The sequence below is a fragment of the Curcuma longa genome, chromosome 3 (genome assembly GCF_044706935.1).
Source record: "Curcuma longa cultivar G26 ecotype Majalengka, Jawa Barat chromosome 3, ITB_CL_G26_1.1, whole genome shotgun sequence".
NCBI classification, from domain to species: Eukaryota; Viridiplantae; Streptophyta; class Magnoliopsida; order Zingiberales; family Zingiberaceae; genus Curcuma; species Curcuma longa.
This window is the reverse complement of record NC_133863.1, coordinates 14132077-14152948: the sequence shown is the minus strand read 5'-3', so window position 1 is coordinate 14152948 and position 20872 is coordinate 14132077. Positions and strand designations below refer to the sequence as shown.

Here is a 20872-nt window from a genome sequence, read left to right as displayed (position 1 = left end):
ATGCAATTAATTTCAGAGATCAAGTTCGTAAGCAAATATCAACAATTTAATGTAGATAGGCCTACGGCATTGAATAATGAACAAGCTATATCGAATCTGCCAACATCAAACCTTAAGATGATGACATTACATTATATTTCATATTTTGGTTTGTGTATCCCTAATAGACTCAGTACTCTGAATGTGAAAAAACAGCCCAATCTAGTAAATAAAACTAACTACACTTGTGCACTTTACAAGTTTCATACTCCTGCATGAAAAATATGATTCATATCCTGCCAAACGTTTTGACAAATAGGGAAACAGAACTGCCTCTTTGAATCAAGAGATATTCTTCTTTACATGACAAGAAGATTAGATGAAGTTATGATGCAAAAGTACCAAGATTCAGAAACATAGTACCTGGAAACAGTATGTTTTCATTTATGATTATTGAAGGAATTCCAAATACTCCCCATTCAATGGGCATTTAGCCTAGCTTCAGTTCCTTGGGTGTGATGAACAAATAGCACACAGATAAGTTCTAAGTTAAAGCTCAAACATGAGCTTATCCAAGAAAATAACAAGCTCATCAAGAAACTGTAAGGGATAATGCTCCCAATCTAGCAATGAAAAGAGTATTACAAGCAAAGAAAATCAAGAGTAACAAAAAAAAGCCTATATCATTTGGCTAAACACACGCTCAAATTTCACAAGTGCATATTTTGATTGGAATGAAAAGGCAAGTTAGTGCCAATTAAACAGATCAGATTCAAAGAATGAACTCTATCTGAAGCTACAGAGTAGCCATATCAGTTAACCAGTAAATTAAAAGAAATAAAGAATCCAAAAGACTTCACAAGCACAAGATTTTTCAGTTTAAGTATGTACGACCAGCTTTTGATGTTTGATCATTTTTGGTGCCTCACTGAAATGAGCACCAATGTCAAGAAAGGGAAACTATCCTCTCAGCCTTTGGTTCTTAGAATAGTAATGCTTCCTTTGCCTCCTTCAGTGAGAATCTTGGTCTTCACAACAACAGGCTTCCCAGAAAAAGCTGAGGTTGGATAATTGACTACAGGATCATCAACCGTTTCATTTCTAGGTCTTGATGGTGGTGGAGCATGAATCCGCTGATTTAAATCCTTCAAAGTCAAGTGTCCTTGAACTTCAGATGGTTTGACGAGGGTAAAAGGATAAGCAACAGAGGTAGTTAACTTTGTCAGAGAATTGATATGAGATTTGCTGCCTGAAAAGGATAGTAAAGAAATGAGTATAGTCGTGAAGTGTTTTAAGCACTCAAAGACATTACTCTGTCTTAAATAAAAATAGGATCTTTAGCAGTACCACAAGATACTACCTTTGAATATTTTAAGAGTAGCAGATTTAGGGTGGTTGGGCAAGAGCTTAGTACTTTTATCAGGTTCTCCACCGAGGAAATCTATGAAAAACAAGGGAGAGGTTTGCTAAAATAATATTCTCAGCATTAAAATTCTAATATAAACAAGTCACTTTGTTTTAAACTTCTTTTTCACTTCTCTGCTAACCTGAAACATCAATTTGACTATTGAGTTTGACTTGATCATTCATACTGGAAGACCTACGGTGAAATTCAGCATCAGGTTATCAACAGAATATAGCAAATCAGTAAATTCCGACCATGAAGCTTGGAAGGGAAAGGATATCTTTAGAGTTGCAATACATCTCACTGTCATTGAAATAGTTGTCCAGCCACTCATCTGTGGACGGATCCAAGACTTCATTGCTGAAAAGAAACCTATCATCTACCATAAATTATTTGATTAGAACACCTAGAAATACACATCTACAACAGCAAAGTTTCTATCCAAGGTAAGAAAATAAAAACCTGAAGTGGGATTCGGCTGTAAATTTTCTGTCCAAACTTTTACTGACGCTGAGTTTTCCTGAACCTAAAGTAAAATCAAGGGAAGCAAATGGACGCTTTAACCGAATAATAATAGGTGCGGTGACGAGTCTACTTTATGCATTTGAAGAAATAGTCTAAGAACAAATTACTACTGCAGCGGTCAGATGCTCCTTGTTGGCTGTGGCACCATCGTCATCAGAAGTAAAATGTAGAACCCGGCGCCTTTTCAATCTTGGTGCTCCTTGCGCTTCGTCCACGCCCTTTTCACCTTCGTCTGCGACCATTTATCTCACTTAAAATTTAAGAGGACTTGAAACAATGTGAAGTGTAAGCAATGTTGAAAAACATACCTCCCAAATCCAATATGTCTAAGTCAAAATGACCAAAATCTCGAAGTGGAGTTTGATTTCCCATCGTATGCAACAGACTCTCGCTTTTTTCGTCGCTATCATCCCACAAACATTGAGGTAAGCCTGTGAATTCGAGAAATAAGCATTAAACGTTGACAAAGAAAATGAAAATGAAAAAGTTGCACAAAATTGAAGATGATTAAGAAAACAAACCAAGTTGGGAACCTCCGGACAGGCAATATTCTTCTTCTCGCTGCCAATGCCACATATCGCTGCTACAAATTCCACAGAACATTAGCATGAAATTCCAAATTTTACTTTTAAAATCGTCACACAACACGGTACTCTTCAATAAAAAACCGAAACGGAACTATACTCGCTTAACCAATATAGATGGTGAGAAAATCTGCAATAAAAACTTAGATTGAAAATCAAAGAAAGAAAAATAGGATTCCAAATCATTCGGATTCAGGAGAGATCATCTGAATCGGATCATTCATGGACCCAACAACCCGGAAAACATCTCACATGCCGTTGACATCGTCGCCATTGTTGCCATGGAAATCCATCTCACAGTGAAGGTACAAAGAAATCAAGCCAAGCGCGGAGATAGCCCAGTGAGAGATGCAGCGAAGTTTGACTCCTTTATCTGAAACCGTGACTGGCTTTCGATTTAGCGGCCGCCATTGATGCTGTCTGTCGTCTAAAGAGATGAAGAGCAAAAAGAACTGCGATCCCCACGGCACGTTTTCCTCTCTCTCTCTCTCTCTCTCTCTCTCCGTCCGAGGGGATCTGTGAAGGAAGTGAAAACTCGCGCCCGTACATCGATGAACCAACGGTCATGATTCAAGGAATAGCATAATTACGAGTAGTTGGAGCAATGGTATTTCATTAAAATTATACACCTGGCTAAAATGTCTTATAATTTGATAATTATTTTTATTTTGTTTCCTTCTTCGTCATTTTAAATTTATTTCGATTCGACTATTTTTCACATTTAAATGTCATTCTAAAAAATATATATAATGGCCATTTCAAAAGAATAAACAAGTATAATATATGAGAGAGCAGCAGTCCATTTTTAATTTTTTATTTAGATAATTTAGATTTTCAATTCTTCGTCTCCTTTTCTTCTGCAAAAAAAAAAAAATCAACCTCATTATCATTGTAAATCGTTCCAATATTAAAATGAGTACTATACTCGTAGAGATAAATTCGTCGACTTTTTCACCCATCAATATTTGGATTTCACAACCATCTAACTCTAGTTTTTCATCAAATTCAATGCTGACGTATGCCCCAGTAAAAGATTAAACTACGATCATCTTAAAACTCCATTATGCCTAACGGGTGAGCCATGTTCAAGGGCATAGTTGTCCCGTTTCAAGTTGAAGGACAGCATTGCTTTATTTCTAATTTAAGAAATATTTTTTTTAATGATATTTATGTAAGCTTGTTTTTTTTTCCAATTATGGAATAATTTTTTTCTATATTTATTTTATTGTCCATCATGGTTATCTTTATAGTACCAAAAAAATCATACAAGTGGTCTAAACTAAGTCAAAAGGGGCTGCAATACTAAACACAATAAATAATTGAGATACTATTGTCAATATAGTTGTCAATTTAAGTTGAACATGTTGAATTGATCCACCAATTAAATAATTTAGATGAATTAAATTAAAATTTTATTAATTTATTTTAAGATAGATTTAGATGAATTGATTAGCCTAGGCCACAATCCATGTGGATTGGTCCGCGACGGAGTTGAGTTGGTTCTTGGGTTAAGAAAGTTTATTAATTTATTTTAAAATTTAAAATTAAAATAAAAAATTTAATGAATTAGTGGACTTTATTAATCTAAATTACAATTCAAATTTAAAAATTTCAACTTAATCAATTTAAACTATACTCCAAATTTAAATTTTTAAAATATTTTTAATATTTTTTAACATGCTTATGGGTTGATCCGTCTAATCCGTAATCCGTCTTAGGTTGAGTTGGATTGAAAATTTTTTAATCCACTAAGTTAGTGGGTCGGTCCGTTCCGCCCCATATGATAGGTTTATAGTGGATTGACCTGCCTTGCTATAAATTGATCCGTTTTATAGCTCTAATTGTTAATATAATTTAGATGTGTTTTTAAAAGTAAGAAAGAAAAAAAAAGTTGATCTTGGTGTTTAAGTTAATATTTTTTTTAATAATCGATGCATTCTATTTCATCCCATTAATTCTAGAGATAGGCCATTGTCGTCCCCGGGGGCAATGGTGCAACGGTAGGACATCTGGATTGTGACCTAGGGACCCGCGGTTCGATCCTCAGCTATGACGTATTTACAAGAATTTTCTTCCAAATAGGGAACGCAATTAAAGGATACTGGGCATTCGGATTGGCCATCGTATGCGCTTCCCGATTTACCCTGGTGGTCGGTGGGAAACTTCCGTGGGATCGGGCTGATCACCCCAGTCCATGAGACTGACTGGGATTTATCATTTTTAGAGATAGGTCGTTGTCTTGACAAATATAAAATACAACTTCAAAAGTCAGACTTTTAAAGCCCTCGAATTCTAGTGTGATGGAAAATGATGAGATAGATTCTTATGCAATGAGAGCACTATTGTTGCTCGTGAGACATAGCTGAGTTGGTTACGACACAGTAGAGTTATAGAAGAGGGTAAGGATTCGAATCTTGGCGAAGCCAGACAATACCCTTCGCTAAGCATTACCCTCATGCGTCATGACCAACTACAGTTTCTCGATTTACCTCCTCACAAATGGTCGTGGAGCCGATCGTGTAGGGCCGCTAAGGTGGCGAATTCCACCTAATGTAGAAGAGAGCACTATTCTTGTCCCCCGAGGCATAGCTGAGTTGGTTACGACGCAGCAGACTTGCAGAAGAGGACAAGAGTTCGAAGTCAGGCAATACCCTCCTGCGTTGTGACCCTGTAATTTCTCGATTTACCTTCTCATAGATGGTCATAGGGTCGATCGTGTGGGGCCGGATTCCACCTTTAAGCGATCGGCAAAAATAAACTTCTAAAAAATATTCATTTTATTTAGAATTCAAATTTTATTTTTGTTATTATCGTTCTTTTAAATAATTTATCATTGAAAAAAATCTCATGGTATCTCTTGTACTTTCTTTGTGCTCGCCCCTCTCTTCCTTCCTTAAAACCCTACAAACTTAAGAAGATTCCCTTATATGCCAAACTCAAACACGGTTAAAGTTGGTTGATGCATTTTGTTTTTGATAATTTAGATATTTAAATTTCGTCTAATTAATCTGGAAAGTAATTCACGTTCGCTGTCCTCCTCGATTTTAAAGCTCAATTTAATTCAATTTGAAATTTGAAATTTTATTATTCACATCCGTGGGCCCTGCATCTCCTCCTCCTCGATTTTAAGGCTACGTTTGGTACGACGTAATGTAATCACGCTTGTAATGTAATCAAGTTTGTAATGTAATGTAATGTAATCAAGATTGCATTATTATGTTTGGTTGAAGGAATGCATGTAATCTTTGATTACAAGAATGATTACATTACAGTGTTTGGTGTACATTATTTTCGATAAGAAATCTAATTTTTATTATTATAAAATACCAATAATACCCTCCTAATTTTTAAAATAAAATAAAAATAAATGTAATAATAAAGATTATTTTTATTATCTTTAAAATAAATTATTTTATTAATAATTAATAATTAATAATTTTTATTATTAATAAAATTAATATTTTTTATTAATAAAATTAATAATTTTATTAATTATAAAAAATAAAAATTATTAAAATATTTATTAATTACTAATTAAAATTAATTAATAATTTTTAATAATTAATAATTTATTATTAACTATTAATTTTTAAAATTAATTATTAATAATTAATTAATTATTTTTATTTTTAAAATAATTAATTAGTTTAAATAATAATTAATTAAAATTATAAAATAAAAATTATTAAAATAATTAATAAATATTTTATTAATTAATAATAATAATAAATAATTTTTATTTAAATTATTAATAATTTTATTATTTTAATTATTTTATTAATTATAATTATTAATACTTATTTTAATAATTAATAATTATTATTTTATTATTAATAATTATTATTAATAATTTTATTATTTTATTAATTATAATTATTAATACTTATTTTAATAATTAATAATTATTATTTTATTAATACTTTTATTAATTATTTTAATTAATTTTATTAATAATTAATTATTAATTAAAATTATAAAATAAAAATTATTAAAATAATTAATAAATATTTTATTAATTAATAATAATAATTTTTATTTAAATTATTAATAATTATTATTAATAATTTTATTATTTTAATTATTTTATTAATTATAATTATTAATACTTATTTTAATAATTAATAATTATTATTTTATTAATACTTTTATTAATTAATTATAATTAATAAATTATTGATTTTATAAAATTATTAATTTTATTAATAAAGTGGAAGGGTATATTTGGTACGATAAAAATAGAATCTGTAATGTAATCGGATTACATACTATTTCCTTTGTAATCCAGATTACATATCTTGGCTCTCTTTTGTAATCCAATTACATTACATTACATCTCTAAAATGTTACCAAACAAAGTAAATCATCTTGTAATGTAATCCTGATTACATTACAAGCCTGATTACCCCTTACCAAACATGCCCTAAAGTTCAATTTAATTCAATTTGAAATTTGAAATTTTATTTTTTTCTAAAATATTTTATCAATAAATCACACCCGTGGGCCCTACATCTTCTTAGGATTGTGATTGGGTAGGGGGAGTTGCATTGAATGACTAGACCACCCTACCTGATCCGACCCAACCACTTGATCCCAAACCCAAATACCTGGCCCTGTCGGTGTCCCTTTCTCTCCCTCTCGCTGCCTGAACCAAATAGCAGCTCGTCGGGCCATGGAGGCGTAGATTTCAGTCCCGCCGGTGGTTGCCCGACGGAGGAGGGGGAAGGGAAGGGCTGGGCCTTGTAGTGGCGAAGATGGAGGCAGCGCGTTCGGCGACAGAGCTCAGTCCGGAGGAGGAGAGGGTCCTCATCAGGGATCTCACCATCGCGGCCGAAGCCCTCGCGAAGGAGGGCGACACGTTCTTCCTCATCACCCAGAGGTAAGAAAGATGCGATCTTGTTCTTCCTTTCTTCAGGTTCTCGTCCTCGAGATCTACTGATCTTGGGAACATCTTCTGTGAATCCTCGGGTGGAACAGCAGTTTCGGGTTTAGTCCGCGATTTTTCTTCTCCCTTGCTACCTTCCTGATTTTAGGAAACGAATGCCATTTTCCCGGTTATTTGGATTTCTATCTTTCACCGCGTAGTCGTGGCCAGATTTTGCACATTTCTGATCAATACGGCCTATTCACAGCAGCTTGGTGTCAACTACTAGGTTAATATATTTATCGGCCTTGTCGTTGCATTGTGTTCTTCCTAGGTTTCAGACTCATTACCTTAGCTCGTATGCCTGTGAAATTTGATTGGGCTCCTTCAATCCTAAAATATTAAGCCATTAGGAAAGAACCCTATTTACATAGTTAGGACTTAATAAAACAAAAGCACATTCTATCTTCTCGAGGTGCAGCTATCTCCAATGATCCTTGCTCGCTCGATGCTTACTTTTTTGCCCTTAATTTTACAGATGTTATTTTTACTGATAAATAGCTGTGACATTCTTTGAAATGTCAATTGTGTGATCTTTGAACCCATGGTTCTTTGGTTTGTAGGTGGTGGCAGTCTTGGCTTGATTATGTGAATCAAGATATGGCTAGCAACTCCGTCAATGGTTCTCATCATCTTGATTCAGGTTGTCTGAGCACAAAGAGACCTTTGGCTATTGACAATTCTGATCTAATATATGATGCTTCGTCAGAAGTGTCAAATGTGGAAACTGAACTCCATGATACTTTAGTAGAAGGACGAGATTACATATTGCTTCCTCAACAAGTTTGGGAAAAGTTGAATGGCTGGTAATTTTCGCTTAAAAATCAAACCGTACAATTGATTTCTTGTATCTTCCATGTTTTAATGTGAAATTATCTGGATTTTTGACCAGTATCCATTCCATCATACTATTCAACATAGCAATCTGTGTTCTTTTCTTCAGACAAATATATTCTTGAAAAAATGTCATTCTATCTTATTACAATAATTATCCTAGTGATATTGATCACTTTTTTTAAAATTTTTTTGAGAAATAAGTAGTTGAATGGTTATCCTTAACACTATACCACATAAATGGATCCTTATGCCAATGTGTGCCACCATCCCTTGCGAACTGTAGGTTAAGTAAAATACACAATGCTTATTGTTTCCCATGAAAAAATGATGTTATGGTACAATTTCTTTGTGTTTGTAAATGGAATTGAGGCTTGGAAGTGGCATTGGGGGAAAAAAATTCAAAAGATGAATGCAATCTTTATTCTAAGCTCACAGTGTTATTTAATTTGTTTATTAATTGGCCTAATTCAGTTAAATGTAAGTTGAATCTATTCATACTAATGCATAAACTTTAGAATACTACCAATATGTTGCCAAAATCTTTATAATCAGTTTTATACTACTCTTTTACTGTGGAAGGAATAGTGAACTTTGGCTTGGACCATTAGTCATGATTACTATTTACATGTCGTTTCAATTTAATGGAGAATTCATTTTGTTTATAAAATAAGCTATGCCTTAAAAGGTTTGACATGTGGAACACATATTAATTTTGCTATTTATAATTCCTGGAAAACAAGAAGCAAAATAATAATGAGACATTAGCCAGAAGTATTGTGAAAGACACAAGTTACGCAAAAAGAAATTTTCTAACTTCTAACAGAAAATTAAGGCTTATATTTACTTTCTTCAGACACTTGAATGCACAATATAATATCGCATAGGACAGTGCATAAACTATGAAGTCTCAGGATCATTTGTTTGTTAATTTGCTGGTTTCTTCTCAGGTATGGGGGTGGCCCAACATTGCCACGAAAAGCCATAAACACTGGTCTTTCTCAGAGTGATTTAGCCATAGAAGTCTATCCTCTGCGCCTTCAATTATATTTGGTGCCGAGGGGAGAAAGAGCAATTATTAGAATAAGCAAGAAGGTTTATACCACAAACTACTGTTACTATATTGTTATTATTTGCTTCAAAATCTTGACAAATTTTTGATATAGAATTCTGTAAAGCCTAAACTTTAAAATTTGTGCACTTGACCCCAGTTCATTCTGCATTTACATTCTTCTTGTTTCCGCTAAGTTTGTTCATTTAACAATTTATATTCCTAAATTTTTCAAAAAGTAAACAGAATTATCTTAAATTTTCTTACATCTACTGTATGCACTTCTTTTTTATTGCTCAGTTGGACACTTGTATCCGTTTTCACACTCATTGCTCATATGAATGCCGCTATGCATGGGTTTTGTGCTATGATGATGTCATGAAATGCAAATTTAAGTTATAAATTTTACATGAGGTGAAATGCTTATACCTGCTGGCTATAACTCAACGTAGATGTGTTTTTTTACACATCAATGGCTTTTGAGAGTTACCATAAATTTTGCAGGAGACAGTGGGAGAACTTCATAAAAAGGCTTCTGAGGTTTTTGATTTACCCCTAGACCAAGTAAGCAATTATTTGTCACATATTAATTCTAATTGTGTGGTTTAATATTCATTATCCACTGTTCCAGGTTTGTATCTGGGACTATTATGGTCAACAGAAGCACACGTTGATGGACAACATGGATAAGACTCTCGATGATGCAAACATACAGATGGACCAGGATGTAAGTATTTATTAAGTGTTTCAAATATTGCATATTTTACAAAATCTGAGTTGCCACCCAAACATTGAGATTGACTAGGATATGATTTTTTTTAAAAAAATTTATTTATTTCCAGTTTTATATGGCCTTGAAAATTTCTGTATATTGTATGGCATCTTAATTCATTTTGTCACAAGGGAAGTAAAATAAACTATGAACATTGATCTTTCTGTTCATGTTTTATAACATCATCTTTACCTCACACTAATACAAAATTTTTATCTGCTGTCTTTTTTGTGAATATTATCCTGCTTAACAGTTTCTTACAATTGAAGTAAAATCTATTTGAAATTTCATACATAGTATGATTCTTGCTACAATTTTATTTCTGCACAGATTCTGGTAGAGATTCTCACTGATGGCAATGGTACCATCGATGGTGGATGTGCAACTTCTCTACAGGAGAATGGGGGTATGGAGAAGGATTCAGTTTCTCTCATTTTGGATCCTTCTCATTCAAGCTTATCGGTTGCTGAAGGCTTGTCTACCAACAATTATGCTTCCAGAAGTTGCAGTTCTGAGTTCTCGCAAAGCCAGTACTTGGCTTCCCCTAGTAGTGACTTGGATAATTTGCATGGAACAAATACCATTACTACAAGATCAGCCCCTTTGGGTCTCATTGGACTGCTCAACCTTGGAAATACTTGCTTCATGAACAGTGCCATACAATGCCTTGTTCATACACCAGAGTTTGCAAGATATTTTCGTGAAGACTACAGGCAAGAAATAAATTGGCAGAACCCTTTAGGCATGGTTGTAAGTATCTGTATCAATATTTTAAGTGGTCTTTATTTTGTCAATGAACATATCCTTTTGAAACATTTTTAGCTTTTGTTGAAGCCAAACACACCATTAATGGAAAATTCTCAAATCTCCATAATTTGTCAATGTTATGCTTTTGGTTCTGATTATACCTACTTTTGAGAATTCCATTTTGAGTCATGAATTAAAATTCGTGTCATGTTGCTAGACTCTGCAAAAATGTATCGTCATAGGCAATGTATGACACACAATATAGGGTTAAACCATTGTGCCGCCTGTGCATGAGCAATACTGCCTGTGTCGTGTAGGACCAGGCAATATGGGTCGAGATGGACGAAAACCATAATCTGATTAGATTCAACCCATGTAACGAGGTGGAGGAACTTTGCCAGTTATAGGAAGAGGAGATTGAGACTATAAATAGTTCAAATTGAAGAGGAGTATGCAGACGAAGGTTAATCGAAGTGGCTTCAAGTGTCAACAAAAGCAAAATGCTGCTAAATTTGTTGTGGAATCTAGTGACTTCTGTGTTGATGGATTTAGGAAAGGTGTTGAGTGGGGTTAGAGGGGTCGTTAGCTCACTGACTTCTTGATTTGGCGACCACGAATCTTCCTATTTGTGAGTTATGGAGGGGTAACACTTACCCTTCCTATTTGTGAGTTTTTAAGAATCTGTCTACCATGAATTTGAAGGTCGTGACAATGATATTGCAGATGGCTCAGAATTTCTAGTTGCTCTTTGTGGATTCCAAGTTGAATATAGCCATGAGCAACAAATATGGCATGGTTTGTTACAATTGGTGCTAGGGAAGTGGTTCAACTGGTGTTAGTGGAAGTGGCTTAGTTGGTGCTAGTGGAAACGATTCAACTACTACACCAACATCAAGAAGAAGTGTGAGTGTTCATGTTCCCTTATTACAAGGTGACATTAGTTGTTTCTTACATTCCATAGGACGAAGGTGTGCGATATATATTGCTGGGATTGATTTGATGATCTTCCTAGACTAGGTTAGCAAGCATTCCAAAATTGATGATATAAAGGATAAAAAAAATTCGTTAGCCAAAGGTACTCATAAATGCACCACTAGAACCTTCTAGGATCATGGATAATTCCTTTAACATTATCCTTCCTATTCCTTCCTACTGTTGTCAGGAAAGGTACTTGAAAATACACTACCTTATAACCCTTTTCTCTATACATCTCTTATGTGTTCTTGATAGTATTTTGCTTTTCTTTCAACATTGGATTCTGATAGGCTATGATAGAGGACATGATGTCTCGCATTCTAATGCTGCTTTAGAACTTGCCTCTCTTCTTTCTGTAAAATATATTGTTGATTGTAAATGGATGTTTATTATCAAAACATTCTTGATGGCTCAAATGACAAACTTAAAGCTTGATTAGTGTGAAAGTATCACAGGAATATATAGAGTTGACTATATGGATATATGCCCTTTTGTAGTTAAGGCTGCTTCCTTTTGCTATATTCCAGTGGTTGCTACATTGATTGGATATAAAGAATGCTTTCCTCTATAGTAGTTTGGATGAGGATGGATGAGAGGGTATATATAAAACAACCTCCTGAGCTTGTTGCTCAAGGGAGTTTTTGCACAATTTAATAATTTCCATTTTGAAGTTGTTTATACTTATGCCTTTGATATCTTTGCATCTCTTATCTATTTGAGTCTTCTGAAACTTTTTTGATTGTATATTAGAGATATATTATCAAGTTTAAGAGGAAAATTGTCCTAAATTATGATAATTATAAACTACATGCTGATCTAAAGCAGTACGATATAACAGTTTATGACTTTATGTTGATGTTTCACTCTTATGTTGTCTCGGAAGACCTAATAATAGCTCAATCTACTCAACAGGCTTGGTTTCTTTGTTGGAGAGAATGATGCCCTCTAGATTACGTTACAATAAATTGATCCAATAAAATAAATCAATTTGAGTTCTAAATTCCATCTTTATTTTCTTTACATTTGGTTTAAAATATAATTTTATTTTAATTCTGGTTTAGTATTTTTAGAACATGGTCTATTTTTTCTGAGGTTTTTGAAAGCGTTCTATTGCTCCTATTCCTACAACCAACAATGCCTTTTTTGTCTCTAAAGATAGCTTTTTTTGCAAAAGATTTCTAAGCTGCACAACCCCATGAGATTATCCACTGAGGCACATAGACTATTATGCGCTGCATTACTAGCATTCATCACTTGCCTTAAGTTCATTTTCTTATTCCAAAAAAGGAAAAAAAATGATTGTTTCTGCATAAAGTTCCTTCTCAAATGTTTACTGTAAGCTGTCTCCTTATGAAGATCTTTTGGATTTTCAACAAGGGACTGCAACTTTTCCAAGTTTGGTATCATTTTGTTGGTCAAAGTTTGTTTTTAGCTTTTTTCTGTGTTCTTGATATTGTAAGTTTGCATAACTTGGTTACAACTAACTAGAACACATGATATGTCAATTTTTCTTTTGAGTCAGACTATCTGAACGGACATTATTATTTGATGCACAGTTCACAAAGGCCTAGTCTGCATGTACTTGTTTCTTCTAAAATTTTTGACTGTTTGGTTCTGAAATTACTTTGAATTTTTAATGTTGGATGTTCTAAATCTCAGTGGTAGTTCTGCAGGGTGAGCTTGCATTAGCTTTCGGGGAGTTATTGAGGAAACTCTGGGCTCCTGGGCGTACTCCTGTTTCTCCTAGACCATTTAAAACCAAACTTGCACGCTTTGCACCTCAATTTAGTGGAAATAATCAACATGACTCTCAGGTTTTACTGTTAGTTAAATTTCTTCAAATCAATTTGGTTCTTTGTATTACCATGATGCAAACTTCAATTGATCATTCAGGAGCTTTTAGCCTTCTTGTTGGATGGACTTCATGAGGACCTGAATCGTGTAAAGCATAAACCTTATATAAAATCAAAGGATACAGACGGACGACCTGATGAAGAAGTTGCTGATGAGTTTTGGGCAAACCACATTGCTCGAAATGATTCTATAATTGTTGATGTGTGCCAGGTACATAGGATTTTCAATGAAAGATTTATACACATTTTTATTATTGTTATGATTTATGTATATATATCTAACAAAGAAAGATTAATACAGTGTAAGGTGTAAGAGGTAAAGAGAGCTTGAAAAATATTAGTCAATGTCCTAAAAATTGATTTAATTAGTTTGAATTAATAGTGATATCGCCTTGCATACATTTGAATGGAGGGATAAACTTCACGGAGTTGTCGCTGACTCAAGTAGTTTGGATAAATAATTTGATAATGATAATAATGATCTTTATCATTGTCTGATGGCACCATGTAGCTTCTTAGTGTTCAAGATGACAATCTTTTCTCTTTATTTTCTTTCATACTTCCATGATTTTTAGTGTTAAACTTGCTATTTTAAACTATTGCTTCCTCAAGTTTGCAACTTACTATCACTGCCTCTGCATAAGCAGAATTCTAGTAGTCATAAAGTTTACAATCAGAATCTGAGAATTTGAAGCAAGTATTTAGGGGTAATAAATTAAAAGATAATAGCTTGAAGAGATGATAAAAAATGAGAATAAATAGTTTGAAATGGTTTGTATATGATCAAGGGCCGACCAATGGATAATATACTTAGATAAGTTGAAAATACTAGAGTTGAAAATCTATTTAGCTGAGGTAGCAAAGAAAACTAGTGATGTAGCCTCTGCTTCAAATAGTCAGAGCTTATATATGACTTGATGAATTCAATTGGGCATCAAATGGTTCAATTATTCAACTAGACATCAACAGGATGCCTGAATCATGTTCCTTCCTACTAACCTAGGTAAATAGGTTTAGCATCCAACATCAATCACTCTAACCTCTGGAATCCTGATTTTTCTCGTATTAGAAATTTAGTTTCTTTTAAATTTAGTATTGGTCATTAAGTTTGTTAAACTTTTCTTGAACATAATTTTACGACATAATGATAAATTTTTTTGTTCAGAATTAGTTGACTGTTCCCAATAGATAATATTCTTTGATCACCGGTGTTATGGGTGGTTATGAGTGTGGCCCGAGGGAGCGAGGGAGCGGCTTGACATCCGACCCGATTCCCGTGTCAGTCCATATCTATCGACTCCAAGGGTGGTCCGAATCAGTTCTCAACTCGTGGTCCCTTTCCTCGAGAGCCGAGTCTCTCCTCATCCAGACGTGGTTCGAATATGGAACACAGAGCCAACTCCTCGGTGTTCAAGGCACAGCCACGAGCCGAACCCCTATTTGAGTTGCCTCACAGGCCGATTCCTCCCATGAAGTCGATTCCTCGTGGAGCCAACTCCTCGGTGTCCAAGGCACAGCCCCGAGCCGAACCCCTATTCGAGTCGCCTCACAGGCTGACTCCTCCTACGAACTCGCAGCCTCCTAATCGGCTCGGCTACTTCACCCTCATTCGGATTCGGCTAAGGTTTACGCCGAATGGCCATCACGGTGCCCGACTCCGTCACTCCCATCATTTCTTCTGACAGTCCCATACTCCGTAATTATGATCGCCGCCCTAACACCCACGTGCAAAATGACCTTACGAGCGTATGTCAACGATGGGACTTTTATCCTGATCATGCCATATCTTTCTGACAAGATCATGTTCAGCGACAAGACGTTTCTTTAATTAAGATGGGATGTGATTAATTGAGATGTGATAGGACCTCTTCCTCTCCCTTATATAAGGATCACTCCCCGCTGTAAACAGGTACGCGTGCACACGCGAGCACACACCCACACTCTCGTCTCCCTCTGTTCTTTCTCCTTCTCCCTCTTCTTCTTCCTCTTCGCTCGCTGACTTAAGCATCGGAGTGGTCATGCCAGGGCACCCCTGGCCTTCCTGCTCACGGTTGCTCTGCTCGTAGGTCCCGGAGGTTTGGCGAGCCTGGCCCCTTCAATCCCGCTCCATTCTGGTGAAGAGATCGGGTCGGTGATACATCCCGGAGCTGTTTTCAACCGGAACAACCGGCATCAAATAATATGCCTTATTGAGCTTAAAAAACTTTTGCTCTTTTTTTAATTATACACATTGCAAGCAAATGGGCTTCAAGATGCATTTCACATGAGTTTGGCATAAAATTTGTCCGTACGATAGGGGAAATGTGAACTCGCTCAAGAGTGTTATTACAATAGTAGAAATTTTTTTGCCACAATGTATGAGAAAATTTTTTGGGACAAAAATATCATTTCACAATATTTTGAAATTCCTTTATGTTGTTAAGTCTCCATAGGTCCATTCAATCTTCATTGTATGCAGCTGATTACTATAACATGGCAGGGGCAATACAAATCTACTCTGGTATGTCCTGTTTGTGGGAAAATTTCAGTGACATTTGATCCATTTATGTATCTATCATTGCCTCTACAATCTGCTTCTGCTCGGACCATGACTGTTGTGGTTTTGACTGGTGATGGGAGTACACTTCCAACCACTTGTACTGTAAGTGTACCAAAGCAAGGTCGTTGCCGGGACTTGATTCAGGCTTTAAGCAATGCTTGCTCATTAAAAAATGAGGAGAAACTTTTACTTGCGGAGGTATGCGAATTTCATATTGGTAGAGATTCAGTGGACAGTGCCTCATTGCATTCATACTCAAAAGAATAGTTTATTTATTTATTTTTTGGTGAAAAATTTACACAGATACGCAGCCACAGTGTCCATCAACTTCTAGAAGATCCTTTAATGCTGCTATCAACCATTAAAGATGATGATCACCTTGTAGCTTATAAGATACCAAAATTGGGGAATACTGTATACCTTCAGTTTGTGCACCGTCGCCAAGTGTATGTACTCTCTGTATCAGTAACTATTATCTGCATAAATATTCCAACAGCTGTAGGGAAGATACACATTAGATGTCTGGCATATGTTCTTACTGATTTTACCACTTGAAATTGTTGTTCTACTCTCTTATTGACCATAACAAGTTAATTTATTTGTTTGCGGTTTCATGCTACAGGACACTCCTTGTCAATTCTTTCTACTTGTTTCCAGTATTGTTTTGGTTAAATTATTTTGGATCCAGTCCCTTTTAAAAAAGCTTTCTTTCTATTTCTAGTGCTACCAACATAAAGTATTCCCTTTTTTTGCTTTGGTTGTTCATTTTACTGTACATGGTTTTCCAATTTGCTTTACGGCTCATGTTAAATGTTAAATCTTGCAGAGGGTCTGGCAACATTAACAATTCAATGGTCTGGGAAACCTATGGCATACCTTTGCTTGCATCGGTTTCAAAAGATGAAATCACTGTGGGTCTTATACGAGAGACACTTCAGAGGATGCTCACCCCTATGCTAGGAAGCGATGGAACTTACTCTTCAAGGTCCTCAGATCCCTGTATAAGTGATGGTGATCAAGGTAAATCAAGTGAAGCATGTTTAGTATCTGGTGAGAATCAAAACAATCAACAACGCTGTAATACAGAATCAACCTGTAACATGCATCTTCAGTACATAGACGAAAATGATGCATGGGTTGATTTATCATTGGAAGACAAACTTTTCACACTGCCTAGGCCATCAACATCACTTATTCTTTTTATTAATTGGTCAAGAAATGATATGAAGAAATATGATACTTATCATTTTGAGAACCATCCAGAAGTGTTCAAGTATACTCCTGCACCAAAGAGGAGTCGTAATGAACCTCTCTCACTATATACATGTCTGGATGCCTTCTTGAGGGAAGAGCCACTAGTGCCTGAAGATATGTGGTTAGTATCATTTCTTCTTTCGTAGTTGACAATTACGTCGTGCAGTTAAGTTCCCTGTAATTGTTTCAGTTAAAATTTTGGAGGTATTGTTTCATTATCTGAGAAATTGCAATCTTTATAGGGAGGATGTATATGTTCTATGTTGTAGGCAAAATACAATACAATCAAAAGCCTCTTGAATTGTCCACTCGAGGCTGGGTTTGTTATTGGGATCTATACCAAAGGAAGCTAGATCAAGTTGGGGGAAGGGACTAACTACCATTGAGCTTGTTGTGAATTGGTCTTTGAGGTGATTTTGATGGTGTTAAGCTGCGACATGAATGATGAAGGATGTTTGTTTCCTCTTGGGTTGAGGCCCTCCTTTTTCTGCTCCATATAAAGGGGTATTCTGTATTTGTATGCTAATAGGGGGATGTGCAGGTGTAAGGTTTTACCACATCAATTATTTGGCTCGTGTTCCAACCTCTTAGTGACCTGCATTAGTGCTAGCAGTCTTTTGTGTGTTTGGCCTTCCATCTATCATAGTGGACCGCAATTGTTACTAGTGAGTCAGACCTTGCCTTTAGTTGGGATGGTCTTCGTGTTGTCAATCTTAGTTTGTTGATTCTGTACAAGTAATTGCTCCTCTAGATATCTTTTTCTTAAGGGCAATCGTATTTTCGTTGCGTTGCCTTAAGAAGGCTTTGTTGACATTTTTGCATTGGCAGAAATTTTACTTGCACGTGAAGTAGTTTATTTTAATTTTGTTGGTTAGTTTTCCCTACAATGTTAGATAAAAAACTCAATGATAGAACAAATGAAAACAATTTGTAGTTGCTACTAGGGGGGACCTTGACTTGTGTACAAGTATTTGACACTGGTGTGGATCCATGTGTTCACACATCTATTTGTAGTTGTTACATGTGATCAATAGAAATATTGAGTGTCCAAGTGTAGATACCCGATATCCGACACAAGTATAGAGTGGTGTGATGAGAAGTGAGTATCTGAGGTGGGGGATGACATTGAGGCCATGTGTTGCTCAAGCATAGATGGGTACGAGTGAAGTAATCAACACTCGTGTGACTTGTTTAGGAAAATGATCAGAGAGTTTGCCAAATATTTGGAGGGTATGAGCTGCAGCTGTCAGAAATTTCTTGATATTTTATTGCTGTTATATTTAGAAACGTGAATTCTGCTGATTGTATATCTAGCATCTTCCATGCTAAAGAGATGTTTGAATTATTTGTAATTCCCAGCCCTTGTTAATTTGTGATGCTTTCATGCAATGAAACAAACATTGCTTCATTTTCTTTAAAGATCTATTGGCTGCACTCATATTTAGTGCTTTCAACATCAATTCAAACTGTTACTGAATAGGTACTGCCCAAGTTGCAAGGAACAAAGACAAGCCAGCAAAAAGTTGGACCTGTGGAGGCTTCCTGAAGTTCTGGTTATTCACTTGAAAAGATTCTCCTTCAGTCGGTCAACAAAGCATAAACTGGAGACCTTTGTTAACTTTCCAATTCATGATCTTGATTTGACAAATTATGTGGCACACAAAAAAGGCTCCCAGCCCCAGATTTATGAGCTTTATGCCTTGAGTAATCACTACGGCAGTATGGCAAGCGGGCATTATACTGCTCATATCAAGGTAAATTTTCATCCACTAACATGAGATTCTGTTTTGTGAAAATTTTTCCATTTATTTCCATATGCAGCTCATCCTAGAAAGTTGTCATCATCAAGCTGTTTTAGTTCCCAACTTTTGGTAGTGGTCTACATCTATCTTATACTCCATCTAACAGAACTCTGATTATTTACCAACTTAGTTTTTCACAGAAATCCATCAAAAATTGATTTTCCATTTTGGTGTTGAGATTCGAGGTTTCCAGTAAATCATGGTCTCGGTCATGCAATATTTTGCTTTGTCATCTTGGAGAACACCAGAGTGCTGCATTCCAAAAGGCCAAGGGCTTCTGCTCTTTCTGCAAAACTTAGGAAGTTTGTGTCATCTGCATTTTAGGCATTGTCATTCCTCAGTTCGTACTGCTTTTGCATGAGAAATGCATAGATATAAACTTCTTTTTAGTTATCTGAATTCTGAACAAACAAAATTGACTGAAATGGGTAATTAATTGTAGAAGAGGGAATGGAACACAGAATGCGCATTGTTTACTGCTTCTGTAGCTTAGCTTTTATCTACTACTGGCTATTAAAAGATGAAAGATGATAAAAATATTCATTTATTTTTTCCCCCTTTTGTAGCTTTTAGATGAAAATAGATGGTACAATTTCGATGACAATCACATTTCACCTATCAACGAAGAGGATGTGAAATCTGCTGCGGCTTATGTGCTGTTTTACAGGCGAACTAGAGAAAATGCATCAGCAAGCATCGGTGTGGAGTCATCTGCAAATAAAAATCATACTTTTGGTAAAAGATGAGTTTTATCTAATCTTTTGTAGATTAGATACTAGGAAGCAAATATCATGTATGGTTATTTATTCTTGGAACTTTCCTTGAATATCTGGGAGTTTTTTAGGAGAATTATGCTTTATAATCTTCTGTATATGTTGTGTAATTCATAAAAATGAGGCAACATGTAACACTGTAACACAGAATTTTAATGGAAACAAATTTTAGAATCTTGCCATAAGTATATTGTTCTTTTTTTCATTTTAGTAGTTAAGTTTTGTAAACTTGGTTGCTGGTCTTTTTCTCTAAACAAATTTTATTTATGCTTCCACCATCGTATACCATCTCGTGGGCAAGCTGTAGCTGGGATTGGGATCAGGAGGGCAATTCGCTAATTTGTTGGGATTTTTTTTTGGATAATAAGCATATGGTGACATATCCTAGGAAGTTTGTGCTAACACTTATTTTTAATGGACTAAATAGTTTGGTGAGTCGATTCATGTTGTAATTCTTCTCTAATTTTTGCATTTGGTTGATTATTCCTTAACGAATTTTATTGAAGGAAAGCTCATTAACGTTTAATGCACGATGCTAGAAGTGAACTTTGTCAGTCCCTTGTACCACCAGCACATTTGCACCTGTTAATAGTTTTGGCTGATTCCTCGTCCAATCGTCTAATAAGGCTGCATGCCTCTTTCCATCAGTTAAGTTATTCCAATGGATTACAGAAGGAATGTGACAAGGGTGAACAAGGCATCCTGGCCCATATTGTTGAGTAAAAGCCTCAGTCGGAGAAAAGAAGGCTCAAATCAGAGAGAGATCATGAGTTGCAGAGGTTCAAAAAGAAAGCAAGCACCCTAAGGGGTGGCTGGAGATGGCTGAACCTCTCTCGGACATGGCTTGGAGATGGCTGT

General features: G+C 35.3%; 2 protein-coding genes across 3 annotated transcripts; one reads left to right on the top strand and one right to left on the bottom strand.

The window, feature by feature from the left end:
* Nucleotides 1–947: 947 nt before the first annotated feature.
* On the bottom strand, nucleotides 948–2786 carry LOC141822653 (protein XRI1-like). The gene is made up of 9 exons (XM_074709986.1): nucleotides 2746–2786; nucleotides 2431–2492; nucleotides 2218–2340; nucleotides 2020–2141; nucleotides 1847–1910; nucleotides 1682–1763; nucleotides 1527–1579; nucleotides 1340–1420; nucleotides 948–1228 (listed from the first exon to the last, which is right to left on the bottom strand). The coding sequence occupies exons 1-9, from the start codon at nucleotides 2784–2786 to the stop codon at nucleotides 948–950; spliced, it is 909 nt and encodes a 302-aa protein (XP_074566087.1).
* A 4357-nt stretch (nucleotides 2787–7143) lies between these two features.
* Nucleotides 7144–20199, top strand: LOC141824653 (ubiquitin carboxyl-terminal hydrolase 5). 2 transcript variants are annotated; one of them, XM_074711978.1, is made up of 13 exons: nucleotides 7144–7369; nucleotides 7978–8220; nucleotides 9199–9343; nucleotides 9804–9863; nucleotides 9931–10026; nucleotides 10402–10821; nucleotides 13467–13607; nucleotides 13687–13857; nucleotides 16126–16383; nucleotides 16489–16631; nucleotides 17012–17560; nucleotides 18920–19193; nucleotides 19909–20199. In XM_074711978.1, exons 1-13 carry the CDS (start codon nucleotides 7245–7247, stop codon nucleotides 19915–19917), a joined length of 2634 nt encoding a protein of 877 aa, XP_074568079.1. In that variant the 5' UTR covers nucleotides 7144–7244; the 3' UTR covers nucleotides 19918–20199. The 2 variants fall into 2 exon arrangements, with proteins under 2 accessions (XP_074568079.1, XP_074568077.1); XM_074711976.1 differs by having other exon boundaries at nucleotides 19808–20199.
* Nucleotides 20200–20872: the final 673 nt, after the last annotated feature.